Below are 17,279 nucleotides of genomic sequence, written 5' to 3' on the forward strand. Positions count from 1 at the left end.
CGCGGGGATGGGGCGGTCACAGAGACATTGGTTACAGGGACGGGGACAAATTTTTTCCCCGTGCCATTCTCTAATACTAACAGAGACATATTGGCCGGATGCTCATTTATTGGTTCCTTAAAAATGTTATCACAAGCACATGCTAAACCAGTGGTCCCCAACCCTGTCCTGGAGGACCACCAGGCCAGTCGGGTTTTTGGGATAGCCCCAATGAATATGTATGAGAGAGATTTGCATTTAATGGAGGTGACAGGCATGCAAATCTGCCCCATGCATATTCATTAGGGCTATCCCTAAAACCTGACTGGCCTGGTGGTCCTCCAGGACAGGGTTGGGAACCACTGTGCTAGACAAACTGAATTATGAGCTGTACACTGCTAGATGGAACAGGGATGGTATAAGCAAACTCACATGGTAAACTGTCAAAAAATGCTTTACTTGGATTTCAGTAAAGCCTTTGACAGTGTCCCACACTGTAGACTATTAAACAAGATGAAATCAATGGGGTTAGGTGAGAAACTAACTGCATGGGTCAAGGAGTGGCTGAGTGGAAGACTTCAGAGGGTGGTGGTCAATGGCACCCTCTCTGAGACATCGGAAGTGACTAGCGGAGTGCCGCAGGGCTCAGTCCTGGGACCATCCCTTTTCAACATATTCATAAGGGACTTGACCCGAGGACTACAGGGTAAAGTAGCACTGTTTGCCGACGACGCCAAACTGTGTAATATAGTAGGTGAAAGCAATCTCAAAGATAGTATGATGCAGGATCTGATCACATTGGAAAACTGGTCCTCAACATGGCAGCTGGGCTTCAACGCTAAGAAGTGTAAGGTCATGCATCTCGGTAGCAGAACATACACCTTGAATGGAGAAATACTAGCTAAGACTTCAGAAGAACGGGACTTGGGAGTGATCATCAGCGCAGACATGAAGGCTGCCAAACAAGTAGAGAAGGCCTCATCCAAGGCAAGACAAATGATGGGCTGTATCAATAGAAGCTTCGTCAGCCGCAAACCTGAAGTCATAATGCCACTCTACAGAACCATGGTGAGACCTCATCTGGAATACTGTGTGCAATTCTGGAGGCCACATTACCGGAAAGATGTGCTTCGAGCTGAGTCGGTCCAGCCGATGGCCACTAGGATGGTCGCTGGACTCAAGGGTCTCTCATACGAAGAAAGACTGGGCAAGCTGCAGCTCTATACCCTAGAGGAGCGCAGGGAAAGGGGTGACATGATCGAGACATTCAAGTACGTCACAGGTCGTGTAGAGGTGGAAAACGATATATTCTTTCCCAAGGGACCCTCGGTCACAAGGGGGCACCCGCTCAAACTCAGAGGAGGGAAATTTAGTGGTGACATCAGGAAGTATTTCTTCACAGAAAGGGTGATAGATCACTGGAACAAACTTCCGGTGCAGGTGATCAAGGCCACCAGTGTGCTCGACTTTAAGAATAAATGGGACATCCACGTGGGATCCCTGCGACGGTCGAGTTAAGGAACTAAGTCATTAGCACTCAGACTTAATAGGGTGGGTAAATGGAGTGGGCAGACTTGATGGGCTGTGGCTGTTTTCTGCCGTCATCTTTCTATGTTTCTACTTTGGGAGAAGCAACATAAGTTTTTTCTTCGTTTATACAATTCTTTGCACACAGCATTTTAAAGTGTTTGAGGCTTGTGCAGATGAGGACAGAGCTTGCAGGAATGGGGCAGAGACAGGAAAAGAACTCGAAGGAATGGGAAAATGAGTTCCCATGGGGATGGAGAAAAATTTGTCCATGTGTCATTCTCTAGTAGAGATATCTGCATGCCCTGTTTTCTAGGATTCCAAAAGGACTGCAGGGGTTTATTCAATGAGCTGTTTTATTAGGGAAAAAGTGTACACTACAACATTGGCTTTCATACAAGACTCCTAAATTGTTTCAATGGCACACGCTAATAACTCAAGCATTGATGGAATGAGAATCCATGGACTCCATGCTAGGGAGACAATTTACACAAATTCGGGAGCCTTTTTCGACTACCCTAACACCCGTGGCTTGTAGCAGACTGCTGAATAGTTGAGAGGTCCATCAATACATTGAGCTATTTTTCTTTAGATCCATTAAGCAATTGAGAGGGGGGGGGAATGAGTTGGGGTGCAATATGAAAATACATTTTATATAGACTGGTTTTTTTCCAGATGTTTGTTTAGCATTCTTTGTTAAGTGTCTGTGTGGGAAATAGGCCAGGTTGTTGTATTTTTTTCCTCGCTCGAATATCTCAACAAACATTTTTTTAAAAATTCACCTTAGGATGCAGTGAAACATGGGACCAAACCAAAGAAACCAGGAGAGTCACTTCAGATGTAAGGTATTCTAGGTAGCTTTGCTGATGCACCGAAATCCTGGACTTTATCATCTTTATTAGAATCCTGGCTTTTTCTTTATCTATTGCCCATAATCCCTTGGTGCTTATGGTCTGAGCAAATACCAGTGAGGGACTAGGCCAATCGACAAGCTTGTATCAGTAGAGATTACAGCCAATATTTAAACATAAGTCTGAAGGGCAAAGGGCAAAAGGAGGACTCACCCTTCATCTTAGTGGCAGTGGACTTGATATTCTCTGGTTTTAGTTCATCTACAGTTACAGCCTCAAGTTGTTCTTCCTTCATTTCCTCTATTTCCATGGCGCCCTCCTCAGCATCATCTTCATTTTTCTCTTCTCCCTCAGAGCGTGGCTTTGTTGCTTTTTGCTGCTCTTTGTTGGCCGCATCTGGACAAAGTGAAGAGAGAAAAATCAAAACACTCTCTGACATTTTGTAATGAGTAATAACGTTTTCCCAAAGTAAGATATTTGACATGGAGGGGTGTGGGTGGGTAATAAAGATTAAATCCTATAATGTATAAGAGTATTTAACTGTTTTTGATGTATTGGGAATGGAACTTTTGTAAGGGGAGGGAGGGGTTGGGAGGGTTTCTTAACTTGATATCAATTGTTTAGATACTAGGAATAGTTCATAATATTCAAAATATTCTAGAATATAGGTATTGGCTGAAAAGTTATATTTTTAATGATATATGAAAGTTAATCAAGTGTATATTTATAAGTTTGAATGATTTTTCTTATACACTTGTTGTAATATGTAAAAATGAATAAAGATTATTATTGTAAGTCCCTTTCTGCGTAACAATAGCTCTTTCCATCTTATAAATATGGCATAATGAGTTCCACCAAAAGGTATAATTAAGATTAGAGTAATTTTTCCAATTATTGGTTATGTGCTGAATGGCGACCCCTGTCATGATTAACAAAAGTTTATTATTATACGATGAAATTTGACTTTTTTTCTTCATAGATATACCAAACAGAACAGTATCATAAGATAACGTAACATGGTTTTCTAGAAGACAGTTAACTTTAGATTTGGGGGGCCAATGGAAAAGTACTGTAATGATTAGACATCATTTTTTTAAATGGGAGATTATATTTACACATTGGGGAATGGGGTAGGGTATATTTAATATTGAATTTTTGCTATAATTACTTTAAGAGTGGGTGGGAGGGGATTGATGTTTTTGTTTCAAACGATTGTGAAGAATTTCAAGTGTTATATTGGAAGTACTAGTGTTTAAGCCCGTTACATTAACGGGTGCTAGAATATATGCCTGTCTGTCTTTCTTTATTTATGTCTCTCTCCCTGTTCCCGTCTCTTTCTTCCTTCCTTTCTGTCTCTCTCCCTCCTGCTATTTTTCTCTCTTTCTCCCTGGCACCCTTTGTCTGTCTGTCTTTATTTCTGTCTGTCTCTCCCTGGCCTCCTTTGTCTGTCTATTTCTTTCTGTCTCTCCTCCCCCCCCCACTTTCCTTTGCAGAAGCAGCAGCGGTATTTTCGTTCCCCTCCAGTTCCTGTGAAGCCCCCCCCCCCACTTTCCTTTGCAGAAGCAGCAGCGGTATTTCCGTTCCCCTCCAGGTCCCTGTGAAGCCCCCCCCCCACACTTTCCTTTGCAGAAGCAGCAGCGTATTTCCCTTCCCCTCCAGGTCCCTGTGAAGCAATTCCCTTCTCTTACGTGAGCTGTCCTGCTCCGTTCGGCCCCTCCCTTCTCTTCATGCGATTTGGCCTGCTCCGTTCGGCCCCTCCCCCTTCCCGCGGGCTGGCCTGCTGCGGCTGAAGGTTAGTTTTAAAAGTGCCGGCTCCTCTTATGCTACTGATCCTCCTGAAGAGCAGCCTGCGATGGTGGCCGGCTTTAGCGAACCTCGCAGGTCGCTCTCCAGCCTCGGTAGCACGTTCCCTCTGACGCACGGGATCGCGTCAGAGGGAACGTGCTACCGAGGCTGGAGAGCGGCCTGTGAGGTTCGCTAAAGCCAGCCACCATCGCAGGCTGCTCTTTACAGGAAGATCAGCGGTGGCGGCGGCGAATGAAGGCCAAGGTGTGTTCCCTGCCGAGGACGCGGCAGGAAGAGAGCTTGCCTGGCTTCCAGCGTGAGTGAGGGCGGGAGGAGGGGAGTGGTCAGAGTGATCATTGGCCGGGTTCTAAAATGGAACACGGCCACGGATCACACACTACGGCGGCAGTAATCACGCTTTTTTAAAAGCGCATGCGCCGCTAACCTTTTATTATATAGGATAATGTGTGGTATTTGTACATTTGATGTATGTTTTACAATGATTAAAGAATTTTAGGTTGCTTTGAGAGGGGTGGGTGGGAGGGGGTATATATTTTTGTTCTAGATCATATGATATAGATTTTCAAGTGTTATATTGTAATTGTAATGGATGTATTTATGTACACTTGTTTATGATTTATAATGAATAAAGAATTAAAAACAAACAACAAAAAAAAAAACCACAAAACTAATGGGGAACTGCAAAAAGGTCCTTGGAAGCAATAACTAACATCTTGGAGTTCTGATGCAGGCCAAATTGCCGAAACACAGCCCTTGTCGAGTCCCATGTATTTTTAGATGATACTTTGTAAGTGCTACATTGGTTGCCATTGATGTGTGGTTCGTTTGGGAAAAAAAACAAAAAACAAAACACTGACAGAAATTTGTTTTCAGTTATCCCTTATCTTAATTATTAAGTCAAAAACTTATTCCAGCCATTATTTTTTGGGCTCAAGCAGTTTCCTAGGTTTAATTTAGGATTAAATAGTTGGAAGCTCTAAGCAGAACCATACCATATGTCTGCGTATTGTAGGATTTTGTGCCTTCTTTTATGTGTTCATAGGCGTCGGCCTCCTCTGTTTTCTGCTCCAGTTGATCTAAATTTTGTTCTGTCTCACTACTGGAATCAACCATTCGCAAACGTTTGTGCACACGCTCATTGACATCACCCAGAGTCCGCTCATCATCTGCCTGGCCAGGTTTTCGCTTGAAACTCTGAGAATAGAGAGATGAACAGGAATATTGCTTAGACCTATAAGGCACCACCCAATTGCTCAAAAACAAGTTAACATACAAATAATTGTACACTTATTTAAAACAAGCTCTCTTAAACCATCAAGTGGTGACTTGATTAATTTTTATAACATTTTTAAGACGACCAGAACGTCTCAGGCTACTGGTCCAAATCTTTGGAAGGCATAATAAATATATTAAAAAATTAGTTAAGACACCCCCCAAATCTTTTTTTTTTTTAAATTCTTTATTCAGTTTTAACTCTTGCAACAAGTGTACAATATTCAATCAGATAATTCGTACAAATCACTTGACATTCTAACAATTATTGTCAAATGCATATTAAAAAGACCCCTCCCCCACCCATCTCATTCATCAGGAATAAACCCATTAAATCACATAACATACCTCCCCATCCCCACATTAAACATAGTCCTATGTAATAAAAAGGTGTCCAAGGTGTCTAATCATTAGAATATGCAATCAATGGCCCCCAATTTAGAAATCCTAGGCACATGGTTGATCAAATTTTCATGACTGATTATATTTATTGCAAAGTGCTACTGTGGCCCAGAGGGTTGTTCTAGGCAGCAAAACAAGTGGCAAGAATTGGCGGCAGAAGGAGAAGAATGTACAGAATGAGGGCCTGAAGCAATGCCATCAGGTGGCACAAATACAGACTGGAGCACCAACATCGGAAAAAATAAAAAGCAAGAACAGATGACGAGTCTGAGTCATTGCTACACTAGACCGAGCAGGTACAGCTCGTACTGTATATGACGTATGCATTTATAGGCGTGAGTCTAGAGCACCGCCAATGGAAGCAGCAATTGCAGGCCATAGATTTGGATTAAGTACACATGCTGAAGAAAATCTGACCAGGCTACTATTTGTAGAAATGGCAGGGGATTTCAACTTGGGTAATAGAGGGGAGATGGAAGAAAAGTGAAGATATGTAAATGATAGACAAACAGAATAGGGGGGATAGGGGCAGAGCCAGACCGCGAATGGCGAAAAACCGCGAATATCCGGCTCTGACCCATCCCCGCCTCCCTCCCACCTTCCCGGCCTTACCTGGTGGTCTAGTGGGCTTTCGGGGCAGGAGCGATCTTCCTACGCTCCTGCCCCGTGCAGATTGCCATTAGGAAATGGCTGCTGTGAGTTCCCGTAGTCTCTCGAGACTACGATGGGAACTCCCTACAGCTATTTCCTAATGGCGATCTGCACGGTGCAGGTCCTGCCCCGAAAGCCCGATAGACCAACAGGTAAGGCCGGGATGCCGGGGGAAGACTTAACGATGGTTTTTTTTTTTTTTTCCTCCTCCCCAAAAAATCACGAATATGTGAAACCGCAATTACCAAAACCGCGAATGGGGAGGGGGAAGTGTAGAAGGAATAAAGGAGAGGACAAGCATGATAGGATAAGGAAAGATGTGAGAACTGAACAAAGAAGGAAAAATTAAAACCATTTTCTCATTAATGGAATATTAAGTGTGTTATTGATGTATAAAATGTGGTATTTATTTGGAAAAAAACCCAAACCATTTTCTCAATATTTATTTAAAACATTTATAGACCGCTTAATATTTAAGCGTTTTCCAGCAGCAAACATTCATAAAATTGACCATAAAATATATTAACATAAAGAAAACAATCTCTATCATCCCATTTTATACGGTGATGAGGAAGAAATTACATTCTCATTACATGTAGGCATCAACAAACAGTACAATAAGGTAAAAAGCAAATGGAGTGAAAAAAGACCTTAAACTGAAAAGTTAAATTAATTTTCCCTACCTCATCAACGATTCACTTTTCTAAACATTTTCAGCTACTGTTTGAGGGTTTCACATTTTTTTTTTAAAGTATAATGAAATCCCATCCCCATGTTTAGCAAAAATACCTATGTGCCGAGCTCAAAGGAACACAGATTATTACTTAGGTGGCCATGACTGGCCCAACTACTAGGCAGATGTGCAGGCACCGATATAACAGTTGGTGTACCTATGGAAGACTCATCACAACCGGATGCTCAAGGCCCATTGGGTTTCACCACCTACAAATATCCTGTTTCAGGACTTGAGCATATGTGAATGTTCAAGCAGAATGTAGGCAAGTTGATTGTCATGTTGGTGTCAACCTAGGAGGAGTAAGGAAGGGAAAGGAAGCCACTGAACACCTTGGAGTGTTAGACATCATGGGGAGAGAGAGGGGAGAGGTAAGAAAAGGAAAATGCTGGACTATGTAGAGGTAAGGAAGTGATGGGAAGATGTGAATGTGAGAAAGTTGAGCGGGGGAGTTGACCCAGTGTAGGGGTCTGTATGGCTGAAGTTTCATCTAGGGTGCCAGATCCGCTTGGGCTGGCCCTTCGGGTGCTTTTCCTTTTTAGTTAGATCCCAAGGAATCACCTGAGTCTTTCGGGTGCTCTTCCTCTGGGAAGCCAGTCGTGCCATCAGCTTAGATTCGTGACCTTCAGCCTGAAGTGCATCTGCAGTTCCACTCCCGTGTTCCTGAGGCATGAAAAACACAAAAGGGAGAGTCAAAGCATCACTGATATCATTAACATTGTGCATCTTTACCTTTATTGGAAGTTTCTATACTGCTACTAATAACTGGGGAATCATTTGTTTTGGTTTTTTTTTTTTTTTTTTTTTGGTGGGCAAGTTTATGTCTAATTTTTTTTTTTTTTTTAATTTCTTTATTCATTATAAATTTTCAAACAAGTGTACAATAAATCACTTCATAATATACATTTCCACTTGAAATTATTACAAATTTCACACCACAAGAATTATCTCCCTCAACCCCATACATATATCTTTATAAATATCCAACACTTTTAACCCCCCCCACATACATAATAAATGGGGTTAAATACAATTTATTTATTATAATAATCTATTAATGGCCCCCAAACATCTTTAAATTTATTAAAATATCCTTTTTTAATTGCCAATGTTTTTTCCATTTCATACATATGACACACCGAACTCCACCAAAAGCAGTAATTTAACCCTCTATAATCCTTCCAATTGTATGTTATTTGTTGAATGGCAACTCCTGTTAAAATCATTAAAAGCTTGTTATTATTAGAGGATAACTGACACTTAGCCCTCATAGACACCCCAAATAAAATTGTGTCATAGGACAGGGCTACATGATTTTCCAACATACAATTTATTTGACACCAGATCAATTTCCAAAAACAATTAATAAAAGAGCAATAAAATAATAAATGATCTAGAGTTCCAGGCTCGAGATGACAATGCCAGCATCTATTAGACTTAGAGCAATCCAATTTTTGTAAACGAACAGGGGTCCAGAGAGCTCTATGTAACAGGAAAAACCATGTCTGCCTCATAGACGCTGACTTTGTACATCTCATCCTCCAAGACCAAATACGTGGTCATTGAGATGCGTTAATTTGACACTTAATCTCAATGCTCCAAATATCCCTAAGTACAGTTTTTGGTTTTTTATTTAAATAGCCAGATAATGTTTTGTACCACTTTGCAGCCTGGTGACCCAGAAAATCTGCCTGAAAGCATAAGAATTCTAGAGTAAAATGAGTATTTAAGGATTTCCATTCAGGGAACCCTGCCTGAATGGCCTGCTTCAATTGCAACCATTTATAACTTTGTTTTTTATTTAGACCAAATTTATGTTGCAATTGTGAAAACTCCAGCAGTTTACCATCAGAAATAACATCTTTTAAAGTACGTATTCCTGCCTCAATCCAATCCTTCCAGACAATCATAAAACCGCCTATTCGTATCTTAGAGTTTAGCCATATGTTTTGACAAACAGATTTGTGAATAGTAAGAGGAGTTAAACTGTTAACATATTTTAATGTTGTCCTTGTGTCCATTATTATCCTGTTGCTTTTCCTTATTCTAGGCATTTTAATGCTAAGCAGATGACGAAGCCTAATAGGAGACATGAGCTGCCATTCCAACCATAACCAATCTGGAAGCTTCTCCATGAGTTCTGGGAGGAAGGAATCATTTGTAATTTTTATTAAAGCACAGATTCAGATGGATTCCACAGTGATTGTTGTCGGCCTCTTAGCTGCTTTGCATTAACACACTATTTTATATGTAATCTATGTTTACACAAGAATACAATTGACAATTCTAACTAAATATGCTATATTTACACCCTCCTAAAGCAAATATTAACACGGTATACCCTTGTTCCAGTGAAAAATGGATTCTCGTGTCCGTATAAATACTTTATGATATGGAGTTGACAAAGCTGTTCCACAGCTTGAGTGCATCACCTCCGAATATTTCTTATGTTAGTCCAGAAAAAGGTTATCAAACTGTCCTTGAAATTCCTCCCCATTAATCCAAATATGTACAGAAATACTTTTACCCAGGGTAAGAGCACTTGGAAGGAGGGAGGGAAAACAGCAATTTCAGAGAAATTTCAAAGCTGTTTAACTTCATAAATTAGCCTTTATTAAACAGTCTGTTTTTGATATTAACACCTTAGGGTCTCAAGAAAGAAAACACCAGCCTCTTAACTCATTGCCCAAACTCTGAAAATCAGGAAGGTTTATGAGCAGATGCTGCTGCCCGTTGCTTTCTCACTCTGCAGGCTTCCTAGAAAGGCCTAAGCCCAGGTAAGGTAGAACATAGGATACGTTTTCAGCTGGCTGAGCTCTGAGTATTCATTCTTCCCAGGTGCTTAAAATGTGTCAGCAATCTTACTTCCAGGAAAATAACCAAATGGAGAAGGGGCACTCTTCTAATAATGTGGGAATGCTGCTAATCAGGTCAAGATAGCAGATGCCAAGAAATTAAGAGATATAGCAGACGGTATGGCAGTATGTCAAAGACACTGGATGTACAGTGGAACCTTGGTTTACGAGCATAATTCGTTCCAGAAGCATGCTCGTAAACCAAATTGCTCGTATATCAAAGCAAGTTTCCCCATAGGAAATAAGGGAAACTGCTTTGATTGGTTCCACCTCCTCCCCCCCCCACGAGACTACCAGCGCTGCTCCATTCTCCCTCCCCCCCTTGAGGAATCCGACGCTGTTCCAAACCCCTCCCCGCGATCCAGCTTCCCCCCCCTGCGAACCGGCATCCCCCCGCTCGAGTTGCCCCCCCCTCCACCGCGATCCTACTTTCCCCCCTCCCGAGCAGTCAATGACACCCTTTACCCCACTTGGCACCAGTGCCGGTGCCCGAAGATCCTCCCTCTTCTGGCGCGGCTGGGCGGTGCGTCGGAGATCCTCCTTCTTCTGGTCTGGGCTGGACTGGCTTTGAGCATTTGCGCATGCTCAAAGCCTTCTGGTCTCGCTCCCTCCGAGATTGAGAGCGAGATCAGAAGACTTTGAGCATGCGCAAATGCTCAAAGCAGTCCAGCCCAGCCCAGACCAGAAGAAGTAGGATCTACGACGCACCGTCCAGCCGCGCCAGAAGAGGGAGGATCTTCGGACATCGGCACTGGTGCCAAGTCGGGTAAAGGGTGTCATTGACTGCTCGGGGGGTGGGGGGGAAATAGGATCGCGGTGGAGGGGGGCAATGCGAGCCGGGGGGGGGGGGGGATGCCAGATCGCCGGGGCACTCGTACTGCGAGGCAAGCTCGGTTTACGAGGCACCAAGTTTGCGAATGTTTTGCTCGTCTTGCAAAACACTCGCAAACTGGTGCACTCATAAACCGAGGTACCACTGTATAAGAATAAAGGAGAATCCTCTAAGGCAGGGCTGCCCAAGACCGGTCCTCGTGATCTACTGGCAGGCCAGGTTTTCTGGATATCCACAATGAACATGCATGAGAGAGATTTGCCTGCACTGCCTTCTTGGTATGCAAATCTCTCTCATGCATGTTCGTTGTGGATAACCAGAAAACCTGGCCTGCCAATAGATCTCGAGGACCGGACTTGGGCAGCCCTGCTCTAAAGTGTCTTACATTTACTTTTTCTCATATGAACCAGAGCTCAGCTAGTTTCTCAACTGGTTACTGATTTTTTTTTAGGGGGGGGGGCTTGAATTGGAACCAAATCAAAAGCTATTTTGGTTTTGCTCTCTATCTTTGACTGGGGACCTTAACACTTCTCTCTAGAGCAGTGGTATTCAATCCAGTCCTCAGGGACCACTTGGCCAGTCAGGTTTTCAGGATATCCACAATGAATATGGATGACAAAGATTTTGAAAACCCGACCGGCAGGAGGTCCCCAAGGACTGGGTTGAATACCACTGCTCTTGACAACCGAGCAGGAGAGAAGCTGAAGGAAAATGTCTGTTCAGGACAGGGGTGCTCTCAGTGCTGTTATTCACTGCTGTCCGTTTCACCTCTTTAGCGTGGTCCTTCTCGGAGGCGGTACCACCCAGCTCAACAGCATTCTCACTTTGTAGATTGTCTTCCCCAGTCTGTCCATGTGATTCATGCTCCATTCTCTCTGTGAGCTCAGGAAGCTCTTCATTCTCCTCTGAATTCTCATCCCTTTCTTCGCCCTAAAATGACATATCACATTTGCAAATTAGTATGACTGCAATTTGGACACAGTTTTCTACCTTTCCCAATGCACCTTTAGTGTGTGTGTGTTGGTGGATCCTCTTCTGCTGCTACCCTGCTAGCAGTTGGTGTACCTCACGGTTCTGTCTTAGGACCTCTTCTCTCTCTACACCTCTTCCCTCGGTGCCCTGATCTCCTCACATGGCTTCAAGTATCACCTATATGCTGATGACTCCCAGATTTACCTCTCTACGCTTTAAATTTCACCTAAAGTCCAAGAAAAAGTCTCTGCTTGTTTGGCTGACATTGCTGCCTGGATGTTCTGCCATCATCTGAAATTAAATCTGTCGAAGACTGAGCTGCTTCTCTTTCCTCCTAAACCCTCTGCTCCTCCTCCTTTCTCCATCTCTGTAAATAATACTGTCATTGTTCCAGTCTCCTCTGCTTGCAACCTTGGAGTGGTCTTCAATTCTGACCTCTCATTTTCCATGTACAGTGAAACCTCGGTTTGCGAGTGTTTTGCAAGACGAGCAAAACATTTAGCAAACTTTTGTCTCGCAAACCGAGCATGTTCCGCTACACGAGCACCTCTCCCCTGCTCTAACTGGCATCGCACCCCGCCCCACCTGCGAACGCCCCCCCGCGAGAACCGCATCGCACCCCCCGTGCTGAAAGCGGCATCCGCCCGCCCTTCCTCCCAAATATGCTCCTTACCCCCAAATATGCTCCTTACCCCATCTGCCGGTTGTGCTACTGAAAGAAATTTCCTGCCTCTTGCCTGGGCTGGGCCTTGAGCATCTGCGCATGCTCAAGGCCTTCTGGCTCTCGTTCTCTCCAGATGCTCAAGGCCCAGCCCAGGCAAGAGACGGGAGATTGGTTTCAGTGGCACAACCGGCAGATGGGGTAAGGAGCATGTTTGGGAGGAAGGGCAGGCGGATGCCGCTTTCAGCACGGGGGTGCAATGCCGGTTAGAACGGGGGGGGGGGGGGGGTGATGGAGCCGGTAGCCTCAGGGGGGGGGGGAGTGGAGGAGGAGGTAGAACGAATCAAAGTGAGTTTCCATTCATTCCTATGGGGAAACTCGCTTTGATATATGAGTAACTTGATTTACGAGCATGCTTCTGAAACGAATTATGCTCGTAAACCAAGGTTCCACTGTATATCCAAGAAGCTGCTAAGACCTGTCGCTTCTATCTCTTCAATATCACCAAAATTCACTCTCTAAGTACACTATCCGGACCCTTGTTCAAGCTTTCTTAATCTCACGCTTAGATTACTGCAATCTACTCCTAACTGGTATCCCTCAATGTCACCTCTCCCCCTTGCAATCTGTGCAAAACTCTGCTGCGCGACTCATCTACCAACCTCGCTACGCTCATGTCACCCCTCTCCTTAAGTCACTTCACTGGCTCCCTATCTGCTATCGCATATAGTACAAGATCTTATTGCTGACCTACAAGTGTGTTCATTCTGGTGCCCCTCAATCTCTCTCCTTATACACCTCCCAGAGAACTCTGTTCCTCAGATAAGTCACTCTTAGCATTACCCATGTCTTCCACTGCCAATTCCAGACTTTGTTCCTTTCATCTAGCTGCCCCCTATGCCTGGAATAAATCACCTGAGTTTCTCTGTCAATTCTCTTGTTTAAAAGCAGACTGAAAACCCACCCTTTTGATATAGCTCCTCTGCCCTCCAACCCAGCCCGCTGATTAACCGTTCCCCTTGACTGAATCCATGACATCCTGTTTGTCTGTCTTGCCTGTTTAGATTGTAAGCTCTTTCAAGCAGGGACTGTTTTCTTACTCTTTATGACTCTGTGCAACGCTGCATGTGTCTGTAGCGCTATAGAAATAATTAATAGTAGTTTTAAACAGATACCACAAACATGTTAATATGTATTAAACATGACCAACTGCCAGAGATTACAACACACCTGTTAATATTTAGATCAAATCAACTAGTAAGCTATTTAAATGTTATTGTTATAAAAATATATATTTTTTGTTGGACCCGACTGATTTTTTGAGAAGATGTTGACTGGACTCTTGAATAATTCCAGCTGGTCATAGAGCACAATGGATAAATTCAGCTTTGGAGAAAGTCAAAAGTTGAGCACTGGATTGTGTCTGTATAGTGTCCAAGTGTATAAACACAATCTGTTCTGCACACAACTGGACAAGAAAATTACAAGGATTTCCTGTTTGATGTAGCTGTGTATATGGAACTGAGTAGATTGCTGATTTAGATGGTTTAGAACAGGATACAAAAAACATTTACAAAGATTTTCCCCAAAATATGATATAAAAATCAGAAATAATTGGGAGGGGTGGGGGGCACTGTCAAGATGGCAGACTGACTTGCTACAGGCATTCTGAGGAGAAGAGATGTTGTGAAAAAATTTTGCCTCTGAACTATACCTCCTACTAAACGTAAAGGCAGTGTAAAAGTGATAGTCACTGCTGCCTTCATAGACATCGTCGTCTGTCCAACAGTCCCTTGACTGCTTTGCAAGTGTCGCTGGTGAGATGGAAGATGGAGCTTTCATAACATTAGGGCCCGATATGTCATTGAGTCACCCAGCAGTTCAACTTCCACTGTGACCAGCAACGACGCAAGTGCTGGCTATAGTCTCATCTGAAGTGGAAGGCACTAAAGTTGAGACTTCAAGCGACGGAGTCAGACCCGCTGAACTGATTGTTGATCAAGGAGGGTGTGGGCTGGAAGCAGCTGTTGAATGTCTGGATATTATTTGGAAGGCGATTCAAGAGAATGAAATAATATCTAAATGAACCTAAGAAACTACATTATTAGTAAGGAAATTTGATTTGCTATCACAAGTTTTGGAATCTTCTAAACAAGAACATTCAAAGCAAGCTGAACAGACTAAAGAAGATATTAAGGAACTTAGGGCTCCTTTTACTAAGCTGTGATAGCAGTTTTAGCGCGCTCTAGACGCTAACGCCAGCACTGAGCTGGCGTTAGTTCTAGCTGCGTAGCGTGGGTTTAGCGCTCGTGGCAATTCTGCACACGCTAAAAACGTTATCGCAGCTTAGTAAAAGGAGCCCTAAGAGATTGCGTGTCAGCTCTTAGGGATAATATTGTATTGCATCAGAAAATTGAACATATTGAGAACTTTATGTTGAAACAATTTTATTGAAATTTCCAAAAATCCAACAGACATAGGTGACAATAATAAACAACAAGGGAAACAACAAAATTTCCAACAACCCCAATCAAGCCCCCCTTCCAAACCCAACCAAAACCATCTCTCCATGGAGAAACTCAAATTACAAAATAGCGCCAGAAAACTTAGGGCTCCTTTTACTAAGCCGCTTTAGGGCTTTAACGCGCGGAATAGCGCTCGCTAAATTGCCGCCCGTGTTAGACCTTAACGCCAGCTCTGAGCTGGCATTAGTTTTAGCCACGTAGCGCAGGTTTAGCGCGCGCTAAAAACGCTAATGCAGCTTAGTAAAAGAAGTTCTTAGATTTTTATAGTCCTCTGAGATATAATTTGCAAACAAAAACCCTCAAAACCCTCATACCCCTGACATCCTGTGCCACTCAAATGCCCAAAAAATCCCATCAGAAGGAGTTCAAAACGTCACTGCGGGCCCCAGGAGGTAAGGAATGAATATAAGGATCCCAAATTTGAAGAAATTGCCATTTACATTTAATCTAATCTTTGATTATTTTTACCAATTCATCCCAACAGGAGGGCTCAACTCGGTTAGCAAAATATTAATAAAATTATACAGAATTTTAGGACAGAATTTTATCTTTTATGATTATTTGTTTGTTTTTTTTATTTTAATATTCTTTATTCATCTTATATTTACATCAAGTGTACAGAAAATAACAACAGATTAACTTAATACATCACTTGAAATACTACACATGTTCCCAAAATAAAATTTATCCCCTTCCCACCCACCATACTAATATCAGTTGATACATACAATATAATAAAATTATTTGTACTCTTCATATCGAATATTAAAAAGTCAACCTCCCCTCCCAAATCTTTCAATTATTTAAAATCAGGGAAAAACGATAACTATTCTTTACAATAATTTATCAATGGCCCCCCACACATCCTTAAACTTATTAAAATAACCTTTTTGAACAGCTTACGCTCTTTCCATTTTATACATGTGACACACTGAATTCCACCAAAAACTATAATTCAGTCTTTTCCAATCTTTCCAATTATTTGTTGAATGGCAACTCCAGTCAGAATTAATAAAAGTTTATTATTGTTGGAAGATATTTGGCTCTTAGCTCTCATAGACATGCCAAATAAAACTGTCATATGACAATGCCACATGATTCTCTAACAAACAATTTATTTGGCCCCAAATCGAATTCCAAAAAGCCAAAATAAATGGACAATAGAACAATAAATGATCTAAAGTCCCTGCTTCGAGATGACAATGCCAACATCTATTAGGCTTAGAGCAATCTAATTTTTGTAAACGAACAGGGGTCTAGAATGCTCTATGCAACAGGAAAAACCATGTTTGCCTCATAGATGCAGACATTGTACATTTCATCCTCCAAGACCAAATTCGTGGCCATTGAGACGCAGTAATTTGATGCTTAATCTCAATGTTCCAAATGTCCTTGGGTCCAGTTTTTGGTTTTTTATTCACATATTAATTTGTACCACTGTGCAGCCTGCTGACCCAGGAAGTCTGCCTGAAAGCATAAGAACTCTAAACTAAATTGATTGTTAAGATTTTTCCATTCAGGGAACCCCGCCTGAATAGCCTGCTTCAGCTGCAACCACCTTTAACTTTGTGATTTACCAAGACCAAATTTTTGTTGCAACTGTGAAAAATCAAGCAATTTACCATTAGATATAACATCATCTAATGTACGTATGCCTGCTTTAATCCAATACTTCCAGACAATCTTGAATCCGCCTATTTGAATCTTGGAGTTTAGCCATATAGTTTGATTTCTAGATTTTTGAATTGGAATAGGTGTGAAATTATTGACATGCCATAAGGTTTTCCTTATATCTATTAATGTTCTGTTTTCTTTATACAGTCCAGGCATTTTAATATTGAGAACATGACCGAGCCTAAAAGGGAACATGAGCTGCCATTCCAACCACAACCAGTCTGGGAGCTTTTCCATGAGCTCTGGGAGGACCCAATACATACCCTGGCGCATAATATAGGCTGATTGATTATTTGAAAAAGAAGTATCATTAGTAAATTTCTGAAATAAATGTCAAATTTCTGAAATAAATATGTCTTCAGTACTTTATGAAAAGTGGGTAGATGAGAGAGAACTCTAATTATAGAAGGAAACTAATGTGAGCTGCCCTCTACTCAAGGAGCAATAAAGTATCATATTTTTCGCTGACGCACTTCCCCCCCCCCAAAAAAAAAAGTGGATGGAAATAAGGGTGCGTCTTATGCAGCGAATACCACGCC

The 17,279-nt window shown here is 42.3% G+C and overlaps 1 protein-coding gene across 1 annotated transcript in view; it reads right to left on the bottom strand.

Moving 5' to 3' along the window:
- Positions 1 to 17,279, bottom strand: part of MDN1 (midasin AAA ATPase 1) — a 943,760-nt gene that overhangs the window by 59,357 nt on the left and 867,124 nt on the right. The window contains exons 90-93 of the mRNA XM_033936734.1: positions 11,677 to 11,838; positions 7,783 to 7,884; positions 5,156 to 5,357; positions 2,571 to 2,753 (exon numbers count right to left, since the gene is read on the bottom strand). Coding sequence (XP_033792625.1) covers positions 2,571 to 2,753; positions 5,156 to 5,357; positions 7,783 to 7,884; positions 11,677 to 11,838 — 649 coding nt within the window. The remainder of the gene's footprint in view (positions 1 to 2,570; positions 2,754 to 5,155; positions 5,358 to 7,782; positions 7,885 to 11,676; positions 11,839 to 17,279) is intronic.

Source organism: Geotrypetes seraphini, chromosome 3 (genome assembly GCF_902459505.1).
Source record: "Geotrypetes seraphini chromosome 3, aGeoSer1.1, whole genome shotgun sequence".
NCBI classification, from domain to species: Eukaryota; Metazoa; Chordata; class Amphibia; order Gymnophiona; family Dermophiidae; genus Geotrypetes; species Geotrypetes seraphini.